General features: G+C 44.6%; 1 protein-coding gene across 1 annotated transcript; it reads left to right on the top strand.

The window, feature by feature from the left end:
• Positions 1 to 13,513: 13,513 nt before the first annotated feature.
• Positions 13,514 to 21,277, top strand: LOC136632228 (uncharacterized). The gene is made up of 3 exons (XM_066606963.1): positions 13,514 to 13,647; positions 18,808 to 19,314; positions 20,686 to 21,277. Exons 2-3 carry the CDS (start codon positions 18,813 to 18,815, stop codon positions 21,201 to 21,203), a joined length of 1,020 nt encoding a protein of 339 aa, XP_066463060.1. The 5' UTR covers positions 13,514 to 13,647; positions 18,808 to 18,812; the 3' UTR covers positions 21,204 to 21,277.
• Positions 21,278 to 21,480: the final 203 nt, after the last annotated feature.

Genomic DNA, 21,480 nt, shown 5'->3' with positions numbered 1-21,480 from the left:
CGCCGGTTACCTTCTGCCTGGCGGTGGGTGACTGGTCGGCGGCTGCGGGGCGTCCGGTTGGCGGCTGCTTGGCGTCCGGTTGCCATGGAGACACAGCTGGCAGCGTCTCGGGAGCGCGCACGTCGGGCTGCAGCGAGCGACGGGGAAAAAGCCGGCGGCCATCTTGGGGAAACTTTTATAAGTTGCTGAAACGCTGGAACGGTAAGTAGAAACCAGCTAGGAAAGTAATTTACAGGGGTAATTAGTAATGTATGTTTAATTAGGGGGACTGGGCAAAAAAAAAATCACTGCTTCCTCGAGACATCTCCTTTAAGAGGGTGAAGCCGTCACATTTCCTCTTTATATGTTTTAGCTCTATTTCTTGTAATTACTGGAGTATACAGTAGTTTTGTTTCCTTTGAATGTTTATCTTCAGAAAACTCCCTTTGTGACTGAAGAAAAGATTAAAGAAATGTGCTCTGATGTAAGAGGTATTTGTGTTAACAATATCATGGAAAGTATGTTTTGTGAATACTAGTCTACTGCAGCATATGAGTGGAAGATAGAGTAAAACAGCCAAGTAGTCCAGCGAGAGCCTGAGAAAGGGGCTTTATAGGTGCTTTTGAATAACCCCATGAAACTGCCATGATTAAGAATGTGTATACACTAGAAACGCGTTGGTAATGTGAGCGTGCGAATTTGCTAATCATGGTTTTTAACCACGTGTAAAATAAAGTGATTTTAAAGATGATTCTTGTGGTGCAGGAAGATACGTTTATGGAACTTATTACACACTAAAGCTCCCAGTATCCTTTGGCTTTCAAACCTCATGTCTGCCTGATAGTTCATTCCAAAATTGCAGCCTGAGTGTGCAGCGTCTAGCCTAAGGACTTCTTCACACGAACAGATGAGCATTTGCGCACGCCACAGTGCTGCGTCTTTGTGGAATGAACAATGCTTACGGGTGTATTTTACTGTACTTTTTCGACCTGCGGGGCATGTTCATTTGCCTGTGCAAAGACACACTACTTGAAATGGCTAATTAGTTGCAGATGTGTTCTTTTTCCAACAGAATAAGGGCTCCCACACACTTGCAATTGCGTTTTTTGTTAACGCGATTGTCAATGGGACTTTCTATTGTAAAAAAACGCAACTGCGTTTTTGGTGCGTTGAGCTTTTAATATTAGAAAGTCCCACTGACAATCACGTAAAAAAAAATGTAATTGCAAGTGTGTGGGAGCCCTTATGCAGTGTATTACGCATCTCCTTGTGTACTGCACAGTCATTTGTGCAACCCCTATTGACTTCTATGTAGATCTTTGGTACATTGAAAAGTAATGCATGCTTCAAAAGTAGAGCATTGTTGCTGCATTGTTTCCCAGCACTCAGTGAGAAAGCAAACTTTCCGTTCTTGTTGAATAAACTATTTGAATGCAACATGGAAATGTTTCCTGTTCATTCAAGCTTCTGCAACTGCGACACTGAGAATCGGTTGGTATAAGCGAGATACAGTTCGTTGAGTGAAAGTCCATTTCTGTAGAGCTGGAGCTGAGCTGATGATGGGGACAAGAATTTTTCCCTAGAGGGCTCGGGCGACTTGGTTTCAGGTAGGCTCTCGTTCTCCCAGAGACTGTACCATCTGACAGCCGATCCTAATCCTAGTGAGCTGGACATTGCCCTGCGCCTGCTCTTTCACTCATTCATGTGGTCAACTTTCCCGTTTCCCTGTCAAATCCCCTAACAGCACCATAACTTAGTTTATGATGCTGTGGGGACATGACAAGTTTCTTTTAAGAATCTCCCATTAATTTCGATGGGAATAAGAAAAAAAAATTGTACCATGCGATTTGCATGAAAGTGAGTTGCGATTTAGACCATTTAAACTATTGGCGAGACATATAGCAAATAAAAGAAAAGAAAACTGTAGTGCAGGACTTATGAAAATATATATATTTATTACATATAAAAATCCATATAAAGAAACACAAAAGTAGAAAAAGTATAAAAACACATTAAATCTAAAAAATCCCCTCAAAATATGAAACCCAGAGAGCATAATACAAATCAGAGTAAATATATATCACTAAATATGTCCAGGGCAGTAGCCATCAGTGCATTTACAGTAAAACCTCTATCAGGGCTTAGTCACAAGGGCGTTTTTTCGCACGATTTGCTGTGCGCATAACGGATGCGCTCCAAAAAATCGCGTGACCGAGGCTGGCGTTTCGCCGAAAAATCTGCACTAGCAGCGTTTATCGTTGCAGCCAAAATGTCCGTCTGACCTGAGTATAATCGCCGTGCCCACCAAAATGCGAATGAATCTTTGATTGGCCGGAACTTTTTTGTCGTGCATGTAATCATGCTGCAGCCCACTACAAGGTGTTATAAATTGCTGCTAATGAGGCCTGTTCTTCATTCTGCTTCTGGTTCTTCCTGGGTGTGCGTGGCATTACTGGAGTTGGAGAGATTTCGTCGAAAGATGATATTTACTTTACCTGGTTTATGTTGTGTGTATGTAGGCTTTCTGCTTGCCTGCCAGAGGATGTGTTTGGCTACCTTGCTAGTGACCAACCTAGGGCTAGCGATAGTCCTGGGCCAGTCAGGAGGAGGAGGAGGACTGGGTGCATCCGATGGTGGAGCAGCGGGAACGTATTGGGCTGTTTCACTCCCTGTATGCGGACCTGAGGCAGTACCCGGACAAGTTCCTTGCCTTTTGTCATTTGTCTGTCGACATGTTCGATGAACTTCTGGAGATGATGCGTGCCAGGATTACCCACAGAGATACCAACATGCGTGACAGTATCTCTGTTGAGGAAAGACTCCTGGTCACTCTGCGGTAAGTTCTCATCTGTCTCTTGGTCACATCATCTGTCATTATCTTTCATCCCTTCCCCGTGTAGCCTTTGTGGCTTTGTCTATACATGTTTGCTTTAGTCTGCACCTTTGATTTCCCTGCACATTAGCAAACCTTAGTACCTACAGCTGATACACCATCACAAGCTCCATGGCGAGGGCACATCTGGTTTGGCCTTTCCTTCATTACCAACGCAAAATGTCTACCTGCTTTCATCTGTGTTGGAAATGCCCTGAAAGGCAAATTATAAGCCACCTTTATTTGCAAAGGTCCTTGGTCATTGCAGCGGCCCCACCCCTTCCTCATCCCTTTTTGAGTATTGGTGTCCTTTGTTTGCCACATCTTGCTGCGGTATGTGACAGCACTTGATGTAGTCTGTATCAAGGGAGCGTGATGCAGCAGAATAAGCAGTCTCACCTGTGTTCCACTGTCAGCTCCTCATAAAGTGATAGTGGATCTTTCACCATGCTTCAAATATAATTGTGCTTTGACGGCTTCGCGATAATTGCACGATCTTACAGCAGTAATACAGGCGGGTTTTATTTGGTTACAATGTATGTGATATTTTTTTTTTGTCATTTCTGTGCGACCATTGTTCTGTCGCCTTTGGTTTTTTGGGGGGGTGTTAAAGCTCCTTGTGGTGGGTAAATACTTTATGTTGCGCCTAAGTTGTTTTGTCATAGCATGAGCTTACCTTGTATAGATGGTTAATATTGCGAACATATTTATCAAACAAACGAACAGTTACACAAAAAGCCAGTGCGCAAATGTGCAATGTTTTTCAATCGTCTGAGTATATGTTTAGTATGTTTGTTAATGATGCAGTTCTATATATTGAAAGGTAATTTCATGTTGCAAAGTTATTACCTTCTTAGTAATTTTTTATTTGTTTCTCCTTCTCCAACAGATTTTTGGCTACTGGGAATTCATATGCTTCACTGCATGTGACTTTCTTGATTGGCTGCTCTACCATTGATGGAATCATCAGGCAGAACTGTGACGTCATTTGGCAGTGTCTTGTACCTTTGGTGATGGCTCCTCCCTCTCATCAAGATAGGCTGGACGTCGCTGAGGGATTTATGAGCGCTGCGCAGTTCCCAAACTGCATTGGGGCGTTGGACGGGAAGCACATTCGTGTACTGAAGCCACCTAACTCGGGGTCTCAGTATTTCAACTATAGGCAGTTCTTTTCGGTGGTCCTCCTTGCTGTTGCTGACAGTAAATATCGATTCCTGCTGTTGATATTGGATCCTTTGGAAGCGCTGATGATGCTCGCATTTTCAGCACTTCCAGAATGGGTAGGCGGCTGAGGGAACAGCAGCTTTCTATTCCTGCGCCCCAGGCCCTTCCTGGCTCGTCAGGTACAGAAGCCCAATTTGTCTTTGTGGCGAATGAGGCATTTGGCTTGTCTAATAATGTCATACGGCCCTTTGCTCGCAGGAACATTGACACCAGGAGGCAGGTGTTTAATTACCACCTCACACGTGCCCAGCGTTATGTGGAGTGTGCATTTGGTATTCTCGCTAATCGTTGGCGAGTCTTACTAAGTACCATTCAGCTGGCTCCTGACAATGTGGCTGTGGTAATTAGCGCCTGTGTGGTTCTACATAATTTCTGCCAGCAACATGATACAGTTTTGAATGTTGTGCATCCTTTACCCACTGCTTTAGGGGGCAAAGTTTTGGAGGAGGCTGTGCAGTATGTTAGGCCAGCACAATCTGCTGTCCTCGTCAGGGACTTCTTCACGAAGTATTTCCTATCTCCACAGGGAGCACTTCCATGACAGTTGGACCATGCTCGAGGAGGCCGATAAGCTGGTATATCAAGATTGTACTTTTTTTTTTAAGCAAGCTGTGCTCCCTTTTTTGAAGTTAGATTATTATTGGCACATTCTCTTAGCTAGGGACTCGCAAATAACGAGGATCCGTGACGTGCGTTGCGAGCTTGTACTAACTTGCCCACCTTCAGCTCCATATAGGAAACGCCCTTTCAAACTTAGACACTCTTTAAAAGTGAGTTCGGTCAAGGTGGGCAATGTAGTAAACCAATACCTCTTTTGGGGCCCTTAGCCAAGGGAACCACTTGGGGGGGGGGGGGGGGGGGGGGCTGAGGCTGCAAATGTGTTCTTAGTAACATATAGTAGCAACGTCTGGTCAGCAATGATGTAACAGCTTAAGTAGCTCAACCTTTTTGTTTTGAAACGTGAAATCCGACTAAATGTTTGTACAATTCAGTTGCCTTGCAATGTATTGTAATTTGTACGTCACGTTACCAGAATGTTCGTGGCCCCTTAACTAGCTTTTTAGATGCAAAGACAAGTCAAACATCAGGAGCACAATGTTGGAAACATGTATGCAGCCAATGTGCTCACTTCCCAAGTTATAGATTACAGACTAAAAACACCTAACTTTGGAATTTGGCTAACTATTGTCACCTGTCCCACTGTGTAATGTGTTGACAATGATTATTGAGGGTTGAAAATGCTGTCCGTGCCAGTTAGAACCACTCAACGCAGCCTCAAACTATGGATCTCTGGTTGAGCCTTTGTACCTTCCAAGAGAAGTGATAAATGGTCATGCAAGAATTTAAAGTTATATCCATGATTTGCCTATGAGCATACTGTGTGTATTAATAGTGTAAGTCTTTATTACCTTGCATGGGTATGACATAGCCCAATTTGTAGGAAATTGTACAGAAAAAATGTTTACTTAAACTCGGGTGTAGGTATGAAACCATGTTTGAACCCTTTATCATCTGCAATCATCGTTTCCCATTGTTTTCCCCAAAAATCTGTATAGTTTACAAACATTTATTAATAAGGACTTTAAAACATGTTTGCTTGTTTTTGATTGTAAAATAGAACATTTATTGAAAAAATAGTTCAACACTGGCAGGGAACCAACATGGCTCAAAGATTTTCCAATTATGGATCAACTTTGGTCAGTCTTTAGGGACATCGCGAAACACAGCTTATTGGAGATACAAATGATGGACCAACTCTCACATTAGCTAAACAGGGCCCCTTCTGCACCCCCACAAACATCTTCATATTTCTCTTGAAAGATCCAAGGGCGATGGTGTGGACAGGGACTGTGGGGAGCCGGCAGTAGGGTGGAGCAACCTAGTTTCCATCATTGGGAAGTTATGCACTCCCCACTGATGGAGGTGGGCTAGCCTTTCACGAAGTCTGTCTAGGCCACTTTGTGTTTGTGGGGGTGCACGTAGAGCACATGCTTGCCATCATAAACGAGCCGGTCCGTCATTTGGACCAGCAGCCGTATTTTGCGACGTCGCAATGGAGAGGTTCGGCCACTCATGTTAAATGTGCCGATATTTAGGCCACAAAATGGCGCTGCCCAGCCACTGGCGTGCGTAACACGAACACAGGGGATGCACGTTCAGCCGCAGGGTGGGGCACGCACAGATGACGCGAGACGCACACTTTACTCCGCCTTGAGAATAGTCTGGCAATTTTTCGCAAAATAATTCGCACTTCCATACTAAAGTCGTTTGTTCGTCCGACAGCGAAAAAACGGGCCCAAAAAGTTAAAGCATGATAATATTCATCTGACAGCGAAAAAGCAGGCCCAAAAAATTTAAGCCTCATAAAAGTTTTGCGTGAAAGGCTACCTAACCCCCACCCCCCCCCCCAAAAAAATTAAATATTTAACCCCTTAGTGACGAAGCCAAATTTTGGAAATCTGACTTGTGTCACTTAACATATCATAACTCCGTGAAGGCTTTACATATCCAAGTGATTCTGACATTGTTTTTTCACCACATGTTGTGCTTCATTTAGGTGGTAAAAATAGACCCATAGAATTTGTGTATATTTATTAAAAACCCCAAAAATTGGAGAATTTTGAACAAATTGTCATTTTTTCACGTTTTCAACTGTAATATCTCAAATATGTGCAAACATACTGTACCAATTTTTGCTCAGATATATATTTCCATCTGTTCACTTTATTCTGGACGCACATTTGAAAAACTTTCGTTTTTTTTTAACCATTTAGGAGACGTACAAATTTAACATTACTTATCAACATTTTGAGGAACACTTTATTTTCCAGCACCAAGCCAAGATTGTAAATTCTCATAGGTATCAGAATTATAGATAACCCCACAAATGACCCCATTTTAAAAACTACACCCCTTAGTGTATTCACTGAGGGGGGGTCAGGAGTATTTTGACCCCACAGTTTCTTTTCAGGAATTAATGCAATTTAGAGTAAAAAAAATAAAATTTCATATTTTTGCAAATACGTAATTTTTAACACAGAATTTTTTTCTATAGTGCACATGAAAACGAAGATTTACACCTCAAAATGCATACCCCCGTTTGTCCCGTGTTCAGAAACATACCCATTGTGGCCCTAATCTTCTGTCCGTATGTACAACGGGGCCAAAACCGAAAAGAGCAGCCAGTGGCTTTCAGATCAGACATTTTGCTTGAAGGCGTTTTAGGCCCCATTGCTCACTTGTAGACCCCTCGAGCGGCCAAAACGATAGAGAACCCCCACAAATGACCTCATTTTGGAAACCAGACCTCTTAGCGCATTAATCTAGGGGTGTACTGCATATTTTGACCCAACAGTTTTTGAATGAAGCAAAGCAAAGCAGAAGGAAAAAATTACGATTTTTGTTTTTTTTTATCAATTATGTGATTTTAAAAACATTTTTTTTTGGACAGCAGACATATAAATGGAGGCTTTCACCCAAAAATGGATACCCCCATTTGTCCCGTGTTCAGAAACATGCACAACGGGGCCCAAACTGGAAGGAGCAGCGGGTGGTTTTCTGAACAGACATTTTGGTTGAAGGTGTTTCAGGCCCCATTGCCCACTTGTAGAGCCCGTGAGCGGCCAAAACGATAGAGAACCCCCACAAATGACCCCATTTTAAAAACTAGACCCCTTAACGCATTCATCTAGCGGTGTACTGCGTATTTTGACCCCACCGGTTTTAAATGAATTGAAGCACAGCAGAAGGAAAAAATTACGATTTTTGTTTTTTTGGCAATTATGTAATTTTAAAAATAGTTTTTTTTGTACAGCACACATAGGAATGAAGACGTTCAGCCCAAAATGTATACCCCCATTTGTCCCGTGTTCAGAAACATATGCATTGTGGCCCTAATCTTCTGTCTGGATGCACAACGGGGCCCAAACTGAACGGAGCGTCAAACTTTAACTGTCTTTTGACTTTTACGTGACCGCCATTATCCATTGGAAAATGGCGATCACGTGACCGAAGACCGTTCACCGCGGCCCCCCGTGACATCTCTAAGCTCTTGGCTACCTTTAGTAGCCAGGAGCAAGGAGATTTTAAATTTTCTCTTGCCCTCCCCAGCTTCTGCGCTTGCGCCCACCATTTGGCGACGGGCGCATGCGCCAAAACTGGGGGAAGGTCCGCGGATAAGGATCCCATCAGGGAACCTCGCTGGTGGCCTTATTTAAGTAATTTCACCTCCCCTCATGGATCTGATCCGTGATGGGAGGTGAAAATTGAGCTTTTTTTTACTTTTACGTGATCGCCGTTATCCATTGGATAACGGCGATCACGTGACTGGGAAACACGTACCGTGGCTGCCCATGAAATCTCCAGGCTCTTGGCTACATTTAGTAGCCAGGTGCGGGGAGATTTTAAATTACCGCGCCAATCTGCGGCTTTTGCGCCTGCGTCCGCCACTTTGGCGACGGATGCGTGCGCAAAAGCCGGGCAAGGTCCGCAGATAAATCTGGGGACTTATGGTACCTAATTTCATCTCCCCTCATGGATATGATCCATGAGGGGAGATGAAACAAACTTTTTATCTTCTTTTTTTACACTTTTTAAACTTTTTTTTTACTTTTACATGATCGCTGCTATCCATTGGATAGCAGCGATCATGTGACCGGGAGCCTCATACAGCGGCTCCCGGTGACAGCTCCCTGCTCTCGGCCACTCATTCTAGCCGGAAGCAGGGAGTTTTTAAATTTCCTGGGCCTCCCGGCTCTCTGCGCATGCGCGTGACGTAATTCGTCTGGCGCGCATGCGCAGACGCCGGCGGCAGTGCCAGGGAGCAGACCGAAGGAGCCGGACGCTGCGGAGGACCGGGGGTGAGTACTCTCAGCTCCCCTTACGGATCCGATTCGTAAGGGGAGCTGAAACTTTAATTGTTTTTAACTGTGCATTGACTTTAACGCGATCGCCGGTATCCGGTCGATACCGGTGATCGCGTTACTAGGGGTGGGGTCCCGCGGCCCGGGATGACAGCTCCATGCTGTCGGCTACCTCCGGTAGCCTGAGCGCCGCGATTTTCGAGTACTTCCTGAGCCTGCAGGGCTGTCATTCCTAGAGGATGCATAAAACTACGTCCTCTAGGAATAAAGCCCAGTCGGCCGGGACGTAGTTTCCCGATGGGGCCGTCGTTAAGGGCTTAAACACAATCCTCAATTGATTACACTCAGGTCAGATGGCTGTTTGCCCGGGTTGTGACACGCTATTTATCTTCTATTGCGCGCTAAAGTAGCGGCGCCAGCATTTTGTACATTTCAAATACAGATTTGCCCAGAATTGTTAAGAAAACCTATTGCCCTCATAATACAACCAGTTCGCCAGCCTTTGCCATTTCATTCAAGTATTCACTTCCTAGAAGACTATGCACTCGCACACATGATGGGAGTACAGTGCGTAGTGCTTACCAAAAAAAAAATCGCAGCCATTTGCAGCAGATGCGTTTGTGCGCACAATTAAATGCAGAATGCAGATAGCCGTGTTCTGTGAATCGTTGTGTTAGATAATTTTCCGCCTATCCGAATAAAAAACGGACACGTGACCGCTCCCAATGCAAAGCATTGGGTCTATATACACGCGGATCGCATACGCATCTGCAAATCATGCGAAAAACGCCTGTGTGACTAAGCCCTCAGGGAGGAAAAGACAAAGTGCATGTTATAAATAGTGCAGAGAGTTTTAAATACCTAATAGTCACATCAGGCTCCCCAAGGTTCCACCATAATGTGGAGACCAGACCCCCTTGTCTGTTGGAGAGACATGCACTCTTTTCATATGCAGAAAAATCACAGTTTAATAGAGTGTGATGTTGGTCTGATTTTCTCGGACCTACATCGCATTTGCCCAAGTAAGTGCACCCTAGATGTAATAGTCAGAAGTCCACATAGTTTGGGCCAAATAGTGTACATCAGAGTGTTCTTCCTTTTGTCTGGTTGAGTTTGATGATCCTGTAATCTTGTTCAACTAATTTATGTAAATATGTAACTTTGCTTTTCAGCTACAAAAAAAGCGGGGTTGGGGGAAGGGGGGAATGACACACAAGAAACAAAACCAAAACTTTGTAACGACCTACTAAAAGGTCGAGATGTGTGAAAAACAGCCACACTCCTGCTTCCTGTGACATCTGGTGAGTACAAACCATGAGCTCTTCGAGTTCCTATTGCAATAGTTACATAAGGATACATAGTACTGAGCGTAGCGATGCACTTGTCACTACTGATACTGGTAAGCAATACATGGGAGTGCGTACAAAACACAGAGGTGGTGATTTATAGTTCTCTATGTGCATATAACTTAGATGGAACTTGTTGCAAGTTATCTTCTCTGAATCCATTAGAAAGCTATACTTTAGTTCTCTAATCACAACACAGTAAAAGCCTTTGTAAAGTAGTTAAATGGGCAAACAAATCCCAGAAAGTCACGTTAAACTTTGCTGCAACTGTAACTGTAAAAACAGGATGGTAAAAAGCTTCAGTAAGTTTAGTTAAAGGGGTTGTCCCGCGGCAGCAAGTGGGTCTATACACTTCTGTATGGCCATATTAATGCACTTTGTAATGTACATTGTGCATTAATTATGAGCCATACAGAAGTTATAAAAAGTTTTTCACTTACCTGCTCCGCTGCTGGCATCCTCGTCTCCATGGTTGCCGTCTAATTTTCGCCGTCTAAAATGGCCTAATGGCCAAATTAGACGCGCTTGCGCAGTCCAGGTCTTCTTCTGTTCTCTATGGGGCTCCGTGTAGCTCCGCCCCGTCACGTGCCGATTCCAGCCAATCAGGAGGCTGGAATCGGCAATGGACCGCACAGAAGAGCTGCGGTCCACGGAGGTAGAGGATCCCGGCGGCCATCTTCACCGGTAAGTATAGAAGTCACCGGAGCGCCGGGATTCAGGTAAGCGCTGTGCTGTTCTTTTTTTCAGTCCCTGCATCGGGGTTGTCTCGCGCCGAACGGGGGGGGGGGGTTGAAAAAAAAAAAAAACCCGTTTCGGCGCGGGACAACCCCTTTAAGTTTTGAAATCAGAGAAACAGAAGAATAATTATTAGAACCCTTTCACGAGGGTCCTTGTATGGAAATTAGACCCGTGACCCCGGAGTGCAGCATAAAATAAAGTGACAAGTTCTCTGTGGATCAACTTTAGTGTGACTACCCACTAGCATTTTTTTTCTGCTGCAAATTCGCTGCGTTTTTTTTTTCCAATTGTCAATGGGATTTGACACACCAAAAACAGAAGTTGCGTTGCGTTGTGTTGCATTGCGTTTTTAACATTAGAAAGTCCCATTGACAATTGGAAAAAAAAAAAAAAGCTGCGAATTCGCAGCAGAAGAAAAACGCTACTTAGGGCGAGCACCCACTGGCGTTTGCGTTTCCCGCGGGAAAAAAACGCAGCGTTTTCGCCGCGTGTCCTGCGTTTTTTCCGCGGCGTTTTTCGCGGCGTTTTCGCGGCGTTTTCGCGGCTTTGCCATTAATTTCCATGGAGAAAAATAAGGACACATATGCAACTGACAGTTCCTATGTTAAAAACGCAAACGCAATGCAAAAAAAACGCCAGTGGACAGGAACACATGTTATCTCTATGCCTGTGCAGGAAAAACGCAAAACGCAAAACGCAGGTAAAAAAACGCCAGTGGGTGCTCGCCCTAAGTGTGAAGCTACATTAAAATTCAAAAATCGAGTAATCTGCGGTACTTTGAACACACCATGGTTATCGGTGCTAGACTAGCCGATGCCAAGACTTCAATTGCCAGCCTTGTGGGTTTTTTTCTCATGCAACAGTGTGGAGAATATACTGAGAATGGTGTGATCGAAGAAAAACACCCAGAGAAAAGGGATCATGTGGACATAAGCAACTTGTCGATTAAATGGGTGAAATTATGTCAAGAATCCTTCTGATGGACACTGTGTCTGTTTTGTGCAATGTTCGAGTGTCTCTAATAAAATGACCATTCACTGTAAACCAACGTATGTGTTGCATGGACTTTGGCATTAGAAGACTACATTCCTGCATATAAAGAGGAACGTCCCAAGTGTGACCTTCATGAGCTGAATGTGAGGCACTGCTTCTGGAAATAAAAAAAGATGTAATCTTTCAGGAGTAAAAAAAAATATATATAGTAAACCAAGTACGGATACATAACTTCTATTTAGTCCCCTGGCTTTATCTGTTCCATTATGAAAACAATGGGATGAAATCAGGAGAGTAAGAAATATCCATCATATTGTAAATTTAGTGTTGTTGGTAGCAAAAAAATTAAATTCTGTTTATTAACTAGTGACAAAAATGTCACTAGTTAAAGGGGTAGTCTAGGAAATTAGAAAAATGGTAGCTGTTTTCAGCCTGTGAAAAACCCACCCTAGAATGTAATTAGGACGGGCTAATGATACCTGTTTTCCGGAAAAATAGAATTTAACTCAATTTATGGCATACTTTGCCTTACTTATTCACCTCCGCCCCCACACATTCATAACTTGTTAACAGAATAAAATTAAAAGCATACTTGCCAACTTTTATAAATGGCTTCAGGGAGATTGGAAAGAACTGTGTGAAGTGCACAACAAAGTTTGGTATAAAGATTAGAGATGAGCGGACCTACTCGGCCACGCCCCTTTTTCACCCGAGCGCCGCGATTTTCGAGTACTTCCGTACTCGGGCGAAAAGATTCGGGGGGCGCCATGGGTGAGTGGGGGGTTGCAGCGGGGAGTGGGGGGGAAAGGGAGAGAGAGAGGGCTCCCTCCTGTTCCCCGCTGCTACCCCCCGCTCCGCCACGCCTCCCCCCGCCCCCCCCGGCGCCCCACGAATCTTTTCACCCGAGTACGGAAGTACTCGAAAATTGCGGTGCTCGATCGAGTAATTACTCGAAACGAGTAGGTTCGCTCATCTCTAATAAAGATCAAGCTCCTTTTCACAGACCACAACCTTTTTTACAAGCCATATTCCCCAATGGCATAACTATAGAGGATGCAGAGGATGCGGTTGCTTATGGGGCCCATAAGGCCTCTCTTCTCCATATAGGGAATCCAATACTATGAATAAAGCATTATAGTTGAAGGCCCCATTACAGATTTTGCATTGTGGCCAGGAGCTTCAAGTTACGCCTTTGATATCCCCTATTTACGTATTTTCCTGCTGCTACCTCCTCTTTTATCAATGCTCCCTACCCAGTAATGATACCCTCCTTGTGCCCCTGTACAGTAAAAGGTTTCCTTTGTACTCCCATAAAGTAATAATATTCCCTTAGTTTCCCATATTCAGTGTCCTCTGTGCCCCCCATAAGCTAACAGGGCTTCCTTTGTGTCCGCATTATGCAAAGTCCATCACGGAGCCACTTGTTAGATTTTTTTTCTCCTTTTCTTGTCCTTTGTTACTATTTATATGATTATCTTTATTATTGATTATGTGTTTTAGCTCCCAGAGAAGGTTTTGCTGAAGTGACAGACCATCATCATTCTTACAAATCCAAGGTACTTATAAACTGCAAGACTGCAAAAGTTGGAAATACAGTTTACCACAGCCAGTCATATTGCAAATCATATACAGTGTAAGTGCACTAATACTGTATCTTCACTGCAATGATATTTTGTATATTCATGTGCTTTACTATGGTATGTGAATACTTTGTTGCACTTTTATGTGCATTGTACAGAGGAAACTACAACAGTCTCTGACAGCTTGACACCCGCCAGGTTGTTTGGGCAGCTGGATTAAACCTGATGGTAAATATTAGAGATGAGCGAGCACCAAAATGCTCGGGTGCTCGATGCTCGAGACGAGCTTTCCGCGATGCTCAAGGGTTCGTTTCGAGTAACGAACCCCATTGAAGTCAATGGGCGACTCAAGCATTTTTGTATATGACCGATGCTCGCTAAGGTTTTCATTTGTGCAAATTTTCAAAACCAACGAAAATGATGGAAACGACACAGATACGGATAGGGCAGGCGAGGGGCAACATTCTGGGCTGCATCTCAGGCTCCCAGGTCCCACTATTAAGCCACAATAGCGGCAAGAGTGAGCCCCCCCCCCCCCTAAGAATTTTTACTTCGGACAAACTCTCATTAGCAAGGCACACCTTAGCTAAGCACCACACTACCTCTAACTAAGCACAAGCACTGCCTGCGGGACACGCCGCTGCCTCTTCTCCTGGGTTACATGCTGCCCAACTCCCCCACACGACCCAGTGTCCACAGCACACACCAAAGTGTCCCTGCGCAGCCTTCAGCTGCCCTCATGCCACATGCTGGCTGCATAGTCACACCACCCTCATGTCTATTTATAAGTGCGTCTGCCATGAGGAGGAACCAGAGGCACACACTGCAGAGGGTTGGCAGGGCCAGGTAGTGAACCTCTTTAAAAGGGGCAGGGCGATAGCCCACAATGCTGTACAGAAGCAATGAGAAATCCAATCCTGTGCCACCTCCGTCAGGAGCTGCAAACGTGGGCATGAGTTACATAGCTATAGGGAATGCATGTGCCCACACAGTATTCATTCTGTCTAGGTGTCGCATAGCTCAATCAACACCGCAAGGGGAAAGCCATCTGCACTCTGCCCCCTACCCAAGTCAGTCAGTGTCTTTGTGCCAGACAGGTCAAACACCGCGATGGGAACTAAGTGTGCACCAACAGCATAGGTGGGTCCTAGGCAACCCAAGACATGAACAATAAATAAATCAGAGCGGCCAAACATGGCAGATTTGCACCGCGCCGACGACATAGGCCTCGGCCTACAGCTTCAGCAATCGTAGGCATGAAGCAAACTTCGATGCTAGTTCATCTGCGACAGGCTCATTAAATCAGTTAGCTTTCCTTTCACCGCTCCAATGACTGGATTAGCAGGAAAAAGCTCCACAGTCCCAACCTGGTGTACTTGCACTTCCCCCGGGACATAGACCTCAGCCAACACCCTCTACAAACGCGGGCATGAAGCGGACTTCGATGCTCGTTCATCTGCGACGGGCTCAGTAAATCAGTTACCTTTCCTTGCACAGCCCCAACCTGTCGCAGTTGCAGTTCCCCCGGAACATAGGCCTCGGCCAACAGCTTCAGCCATCGTAGGCAGGAAGCAGACTTTCACTGCACCCAGGACATAGGCCTCTGCACAAACCCTCAGCAATCGCAGGCCTAGAATGGACTGCAATGCTAGCGTAGCTGTGAACATCTCATTAGCGCTGTATTGCTCCTCTTGTTTGTCCCAATGCAGTGCCCCGGATAGCTGAGGTAACGTGAGATAAAGTACAGGTTGGCTTCGGCCCACACTCCATGCCCTAGTCAGTCTGGGTTTTTTTGCGGGGGCCAGATACGTAGAACACCGCGATGGGAAAACTTAGTGCACCCATACTATCCACAGACCCCTGTAATATTCCTGTAGCAAAGGTATAAGCTGACCCCACTAACAGCTATGTTGCAGAAGTCTAGGTAGACCCCAGTAACATTTCTGTAGTTACAGTATAGACAGACCCCAGTAACATTTCCGTAGCAGCATTATAGGCAAAGCCCAATATTAGTTACATTTCAGTAGTAACAGTATAGACAGACCCCAGTAACATTTTAGTTGCAGAAGTATACGCAGACCCCAGAAACATTTATGTAGCAGCAGTATTGGCAGACCCCTGTAACATTTCTGCAGCTGAAGTATAGGCAGACCCCTGTAACGTTAATGCAGTTACGCTCCTCTCCTTTGGCCCAAACAAGGTTCTCCGATAACTGTGGTAACACGATAGAAAATACATGATGCGCATTGCTGATCCCCTGACCCCAGCAGGAGGAGGAGGTGGCATTACAAGGCCAAGACACCATGACCAGGACCCGCTATAGTCTGTGTGGGAAGCACGTTAGCGGGCCCAGGGTCAGGCTCGGTTGCGCCTCCACCTTGAATTTTGCCTCCATGGGCAAAATCAAACCTTTAGGTATGAATAAGAGCCAATGGACAAAAGTAAAGCCTCAGAACAAAAGTGGAAGCGACAACAGCTATGTGGAAAAGCTAGTATTTTCTGAGACAAGAGGGGCATTTGATAGCAATGAAAAGGATATTCTAGGTACTAAAAGTCTGAACTCCTCCTCATCTCAATCAGAAATATGGAAAGGCTTCATTCATATGTTTTCTGTTGACCATTTCAAAGTGTTAGCAATGCAAGTTTCTGGCTATACCACTCATCTTTGTCAGGAATTACCAAAGATGATCACAAGTAAAGGCCTCATCAATCAGTCCAAAATCAGTCCAGGAGTATGTGGATGTCAGCTGGCCTGCTTCCACCCAGGATATGTGCCTGCTGCTACTCTGTCCCCAGCCCTGCAGGGATGCTGTGTTCTATAGACTGCTCTATTCCTACCTCAGCTGTACACTAAAATATGTCATTATTATCAGTACCAACAAGATGGAAGCCACTATTGCTCTACCGGTCGGTTGAATGCTTCAGCTAGGAATAATGAAATAGGACCCCGGTTGTATTTTGTTGGTTTTCGGAACTGTGGCCAGGATTAAGAGGGACGGGGGTGGGGGGGGGGGGGGGGCATTCATATTGTGCCGGTTTAGGTGAAATTCTTGGACCGCCGCAAGACGGACCAAAGCGAAAGCATTTGCCAAGAATGTTTTCATTGTTGGAGGAGGAGGAGGAGGGGGAGGATTTAGAGGAGGGGGCATAGACCGCTGCAGATACCAGAACCGAGCGGCGGTGGACGTACGCTGTGCGGGAAGTTGACGGGACGCACAGAGTGGTGTAAAAAATTAGGCAATTATTGGCCTGCACTTGGAGGCTGACAGCGGTACTATAACGCACACTGTAGGCGCAAAAAATTATACGCTTGCCTGCAGCAAGGCCAAGCTGGCTAACAGTGAGCCACTACAAGTCACAGCAGCCAGAACAGTAATGCACACAGTGACAGGGAGCCGTAAGGAGGATTTTCTTTCAGTTTAAAAAAAAAAAACACAGCAGCCTAGATAGCGTGTATATGTCTTTCCCTCTATCAGCGGCTGTGGCTGTACACTGTGCGTGAAGTTGACGGGACGCACACAGCGGTGTAAAAAATTAGGCAATTATTGGCCTGCACTTGCAGGATCACAGCGGTTATGTAACGCACACTGTAAGCCGAAAAAATTATACGCTTGCCTGCAGAAAGGCCAAGCTGGCTAATAGTGAGCCACTACAACTCACAGCAGCCACAACAGTAATGCACACAGTGACAGGTAGCCCTAATCAGGAGCTTTTTTGGGGTACTTGTTGACAGAATTCTACACTACCACTGTCCCTGCCTGACCAGTACTGCCCCTATACTCTGTATAATTGGCTGCAGACTGAGAACGCAATAGTCTGCAGAGCCCAAGATGAAAAAAAAAATTGGTGCAAAACTGCTCCCCGCAGCCACAACAGTAATGCACACGGTCTGATGTGGACCTAAGAAGGACCGTTGGGGTTCTAGCAGACGCAAACAGTAGCCTAACACTCTCCTTATAGCAGGAACAGCACTCTCCATAATCTCTGCCAGCATGTCTGAGGCAAGCAGCGGGCGGGACTGATTTAAATACTCGGCGGTCACTTGATCTCACCAGCCACTCATTGCAGGGGGGTGGGATAGGGCTGGCACGTCACAGGAGGAAGTTGTAATGCCTTCCCTGCATGTCTATTGACCAGAAAATGGCCCAAAACATGCAGGGAAGGAAATGGAATTGACTCGAGTACCGCGTGGTGCTCGTCTCGAGTAACGAGCGTCTCAAGTACCCTAATACTCGAGCGAGCATGAAGCTCAGACGAGTACGCTCGCTCATCTCTAGTAAATTTGTAATGGTGAAAAATTACGTACATTTATGGCAGGTGGCTGTAAGAGAACGAAAAACTGCATTGTGATGAAAATATCTCTGATTTCTACTGGTAACGTTTTAATGGTTTATGGATCTTTAAAGGGATACTCCAGCTTTGGCAAATAAACATTATTTTTGTAAAAAGAAAATACAATTTTCCAATATACTGCGCATCATCACGATTTAGGGAAGAGCTCATGATACTTTGTATTGAAGGACAGGTCATAAAAGTCATAGGGATTTGATAAGTAAAGTATTGGAAAACTATATAACTGTTAATGATACAAAGAGTAACATCCGCTGAAACAAAATCCACGTCACAAATCTGCACAGGTTTTGATATGGATCTGCAGTGCTGAGTTCACCTTCAATGGAAGTCTTTAAACAGAGGCTGGACACTCATGTCTGGGATGAATTAGTGATCCTGCAGTGAGCAGAGGGTTGGACCTGATGATCCTGGAGGTCCCTTCCAACTCTACCATTCTATGATTCTACAACCAGGAGGTCACTTTAACAAATGGCCCCTTGCCATATTTTAAGCCTGTTAGGCCATACCAGTATTCTAGAGCATTATGTAAGCTATCAAATGATTGCAGCTCTAAGTCTCCTAGCAGGACTTGAAAAAATGTGAAGCAAAGTTTAATAAAGTATAAAGTTAATAAAGTCTATTTTAAAAAGTCCATCCCCATTAAAAGAAAATTTAAATATGCCCATTTTTAAACGTATTTTATTGTTTTAAAATAGAAAACAAAAAATACAGCTTTTTATTAAATTGTATTGGGGAGCGTAGGCCGGTACTTTCACCAAATGCAGTGGCTTCCTGCAAAAAGACACGTTTACTAGGAGCCTATAGACCTCACCACACACAATTGTATTGCACTCACCATATTATTATTTTTTTAATTATAGTAATAATGGCCTATTACCTCCAATATTCTTCACACCACACTGAGGATATCTGGAGAGAGGAGACTCTGCCTGGATTTCAAGAAGTGGCGCTCCGCAGTCAAGATCAGCCATTGGATGGGAAGATCTATGTGATGTACCACGGCACCACATATCCTAGAGCTGTAGAAATCATCCTAAGTGGATTTATCCAATCTAAAGATGGAATGCTGGGAAGTGGGGTCTACGTCAGTAGAGACATAAACAAAGCTCAGAGATACCCCCTGTTAGACAAAACGGATCAGGTGGTCCTGAAGCTCCGAGTGAATGTAGGCCGGGTCAAGAAGATTGAGTATCAAAGCCATCCTATGCAAAAGTCATGGCATGAAAATGGCTATGATACCGCCTGGGTGCCAGCATTCTGTTCGATGGTAAAAAGTGGGCTGGAAGAGGATTGTGTTTGGGATCCCCGAAGAATCAAGGTGGTGGACATTGCCAAAGCCCCAGCACAATATCTATCAACGCTGGAAGGTTTGTTGGCGATTTTTTTTCAATTAAATGTAATGAAATGTTTTATTGGTCAGGGAATAAATGACCATTTTACTAGAAATCAAATACTGTCTGTATCCAATTTATGTTCATTCATAGTTTATTCAAGTCTATTTTAAAAAGGCCCTCCCACCAATAAAAATATAAATACACCCTTTTTCTTAAAGCACTTTATTATTTACAAATGGTAGACAAGAAAAATAAATGTAGGGCGACTGCAGTCACAGTGATCTGTTGAATAAAGTTAAATTAAGGTGACCAGATTTTCCCAGGATCAAAGTGGAGCAAAGGGGTGTAGTCAGGGGGAGGGGCTTATTACAACATTTGATTTTACCTCTGTCCTGGTAAAAAGTACAGGGCCATTTTAAAAAAGACAGGGAGCAATATCCCCAGCATTTCTGCATCTAAAAACCAGTCAAAATCGGTACCATTGCTGTGGATTTTTACTGTATATTAGATGCATATCTGCAGCTGATTTCATACTCTGCGGCGCTCCCCCTCACCTCCGCTGTAGGCTTCCCGCTTTCAGCACTCCCCAGCTAACGATTCCAAGCAGCCTCTAGTGGCCACACCTGACCAGCGATGCAGCGCCTGACCAGGCTGCAGGGAACTGGAAGATGGGGAGCACAGATTTTGACCTTTTTAGATGTGGAATTTGCTGTGGAAATTTCCGCTGCGGACATTCCCCAGCATTTCCGCCACGTGTAAATATCTCCCTACATTTTTTTCACAGGAACCGAAGATCCATGAGAAAAAAAATCATTGTTTGTCCTATTCCTGTCCATACCACAGATGAGAAATAGGAAGTGCAATGCATGTCAATATGCCGCCTGTGTGTAATTTGGACAGCACATGGACAGGCGTCAGATGAGAAAAGCACCTGAGCCTTTTGTGCGCAATTCGCACACATGGGCAGTGTGCAACCAACCTTAAAGGGACGCTGTCATCATTTTGAGCCCCCTAAACTATGTTATTGGCCTCAAAGATGAAGGAGCAGGGAGTCTAGGAAGCGGTGTTTCATACTCAATAGGTGCCCCGCTCCAGCACTGTGTCCCCGTGAAGTCATTACACGCCAGCAGCTTGATGTTTTCTGTGTGTGCATCTCCCATAGAGAAGAAAGGGAGATGTGCATGCAGGGACACAGAGGGGAAACAGACCGCCCGGTGAGTATTAAACACAGCATTCCAGACTCCCCTCAACTTTGAGCCCTATAAAGTGGCTTACGCTAATACTACTTTTTATTAAATTGCATTGAGCATGTAGCTTCCTGCAAAAATCAAGTTTGATAGAAGCCTATAGACCCCACTATATACAATTGTATACCACTCACCATATATATTATTTTAACTATAGTAATGAAGAACTATCGGCTTCTATATTCTCCACGCTGCACTGAGGATATCTGGAGAGAGGAGACTCTGCCTGAATTTCAAGAAGTGGCACTCCGCAGTCAAGATCAGCCATTGGATGGGAAGATCTATGTCATGTACCACGGTACCACATGTACTGCAGCTGCAGAAATCATCAAAAATGGATTTATGCAATCTAAAGATGGAATGCTGGGAAGTGGGGTCTACGTCAGTAGAGACATAAACAAAGCTCAGAGATACCCCCTGTTAGACAAAACTAATCAGGTTGTTCTGAAGCTCCGCGTGAATGTGGGTCGGGTCAAGAAGATTGAGTATCAAAACCATCCTATGCAAAAGACATGGCATGATAATGGCTATGATACCGCCTGGGTGCCAGCATTCTGCACGATGGAAGAGGATTGTGTGTGGGATCCCAGAAGAATCAAAGTGGTGGGCATTGCCATAGCCCCACCGCAAGATCTGCAAAACTTGCATGTTTGGTTGGCGCTTTGTAGAAAGTGACCATTTTACTGGAAATCAAATACTGTTTGTTTCCAATTTATGTTTATTCATAATGATGCCCCTTAATAATTATGGCCGCCACTCTCGCACAAGCGTTTTTTACAGTGTTTAGCCGGCGCTTATAATGCCCGCTAAAAATGCTGTGCTGAGCCTCCATTCATTTCAATGGGGCTTCTCAGATGAGCATTTTAGCGAAACGTTTCTAACACGCACTAAAACGAGCGCTGTGTGTTCTATTTTTGGCGTTCAGCACGTTTTTGATGCACCACAGGACCAA

The sequence above is a fragment of the Eleutherodactylus coqui genome, chromosome 6 (assembly GCF_035609145.1).
Source record: "Eleutherodactylus coqui strain aEleCoq1 chromosome 6, aEleCoq1.hap1, whole genome shotgun sequence".
Taxonomy (NCBI): Eukaryota; Metazoa; Chordata; class Amphibia; order Anura; family Eleutherodactylidae; genus Eleutherodactylus; species Eleutherodactylus coqui.
This window is presented reverse-complemented; position numbering and strand designations above follow the sequence as displayed.

Excerpts from the sequence above, each read along its gene's own strand:
- LOC136632228 (XM_066606963.1), top strand. The coding sequence starts at position 18,813 with ATGGCCTATTACCTCCAATATTCTTCACACCACACTGAGGATATCTGG. Across the intron at positions 19,315-20,685 it reads ATATCTATCAACGCTGGAAG|TAATGAAGAACTATCGGCTT; the intron begins GTTTGTTGGCGA and ends TTTTAACTATAG.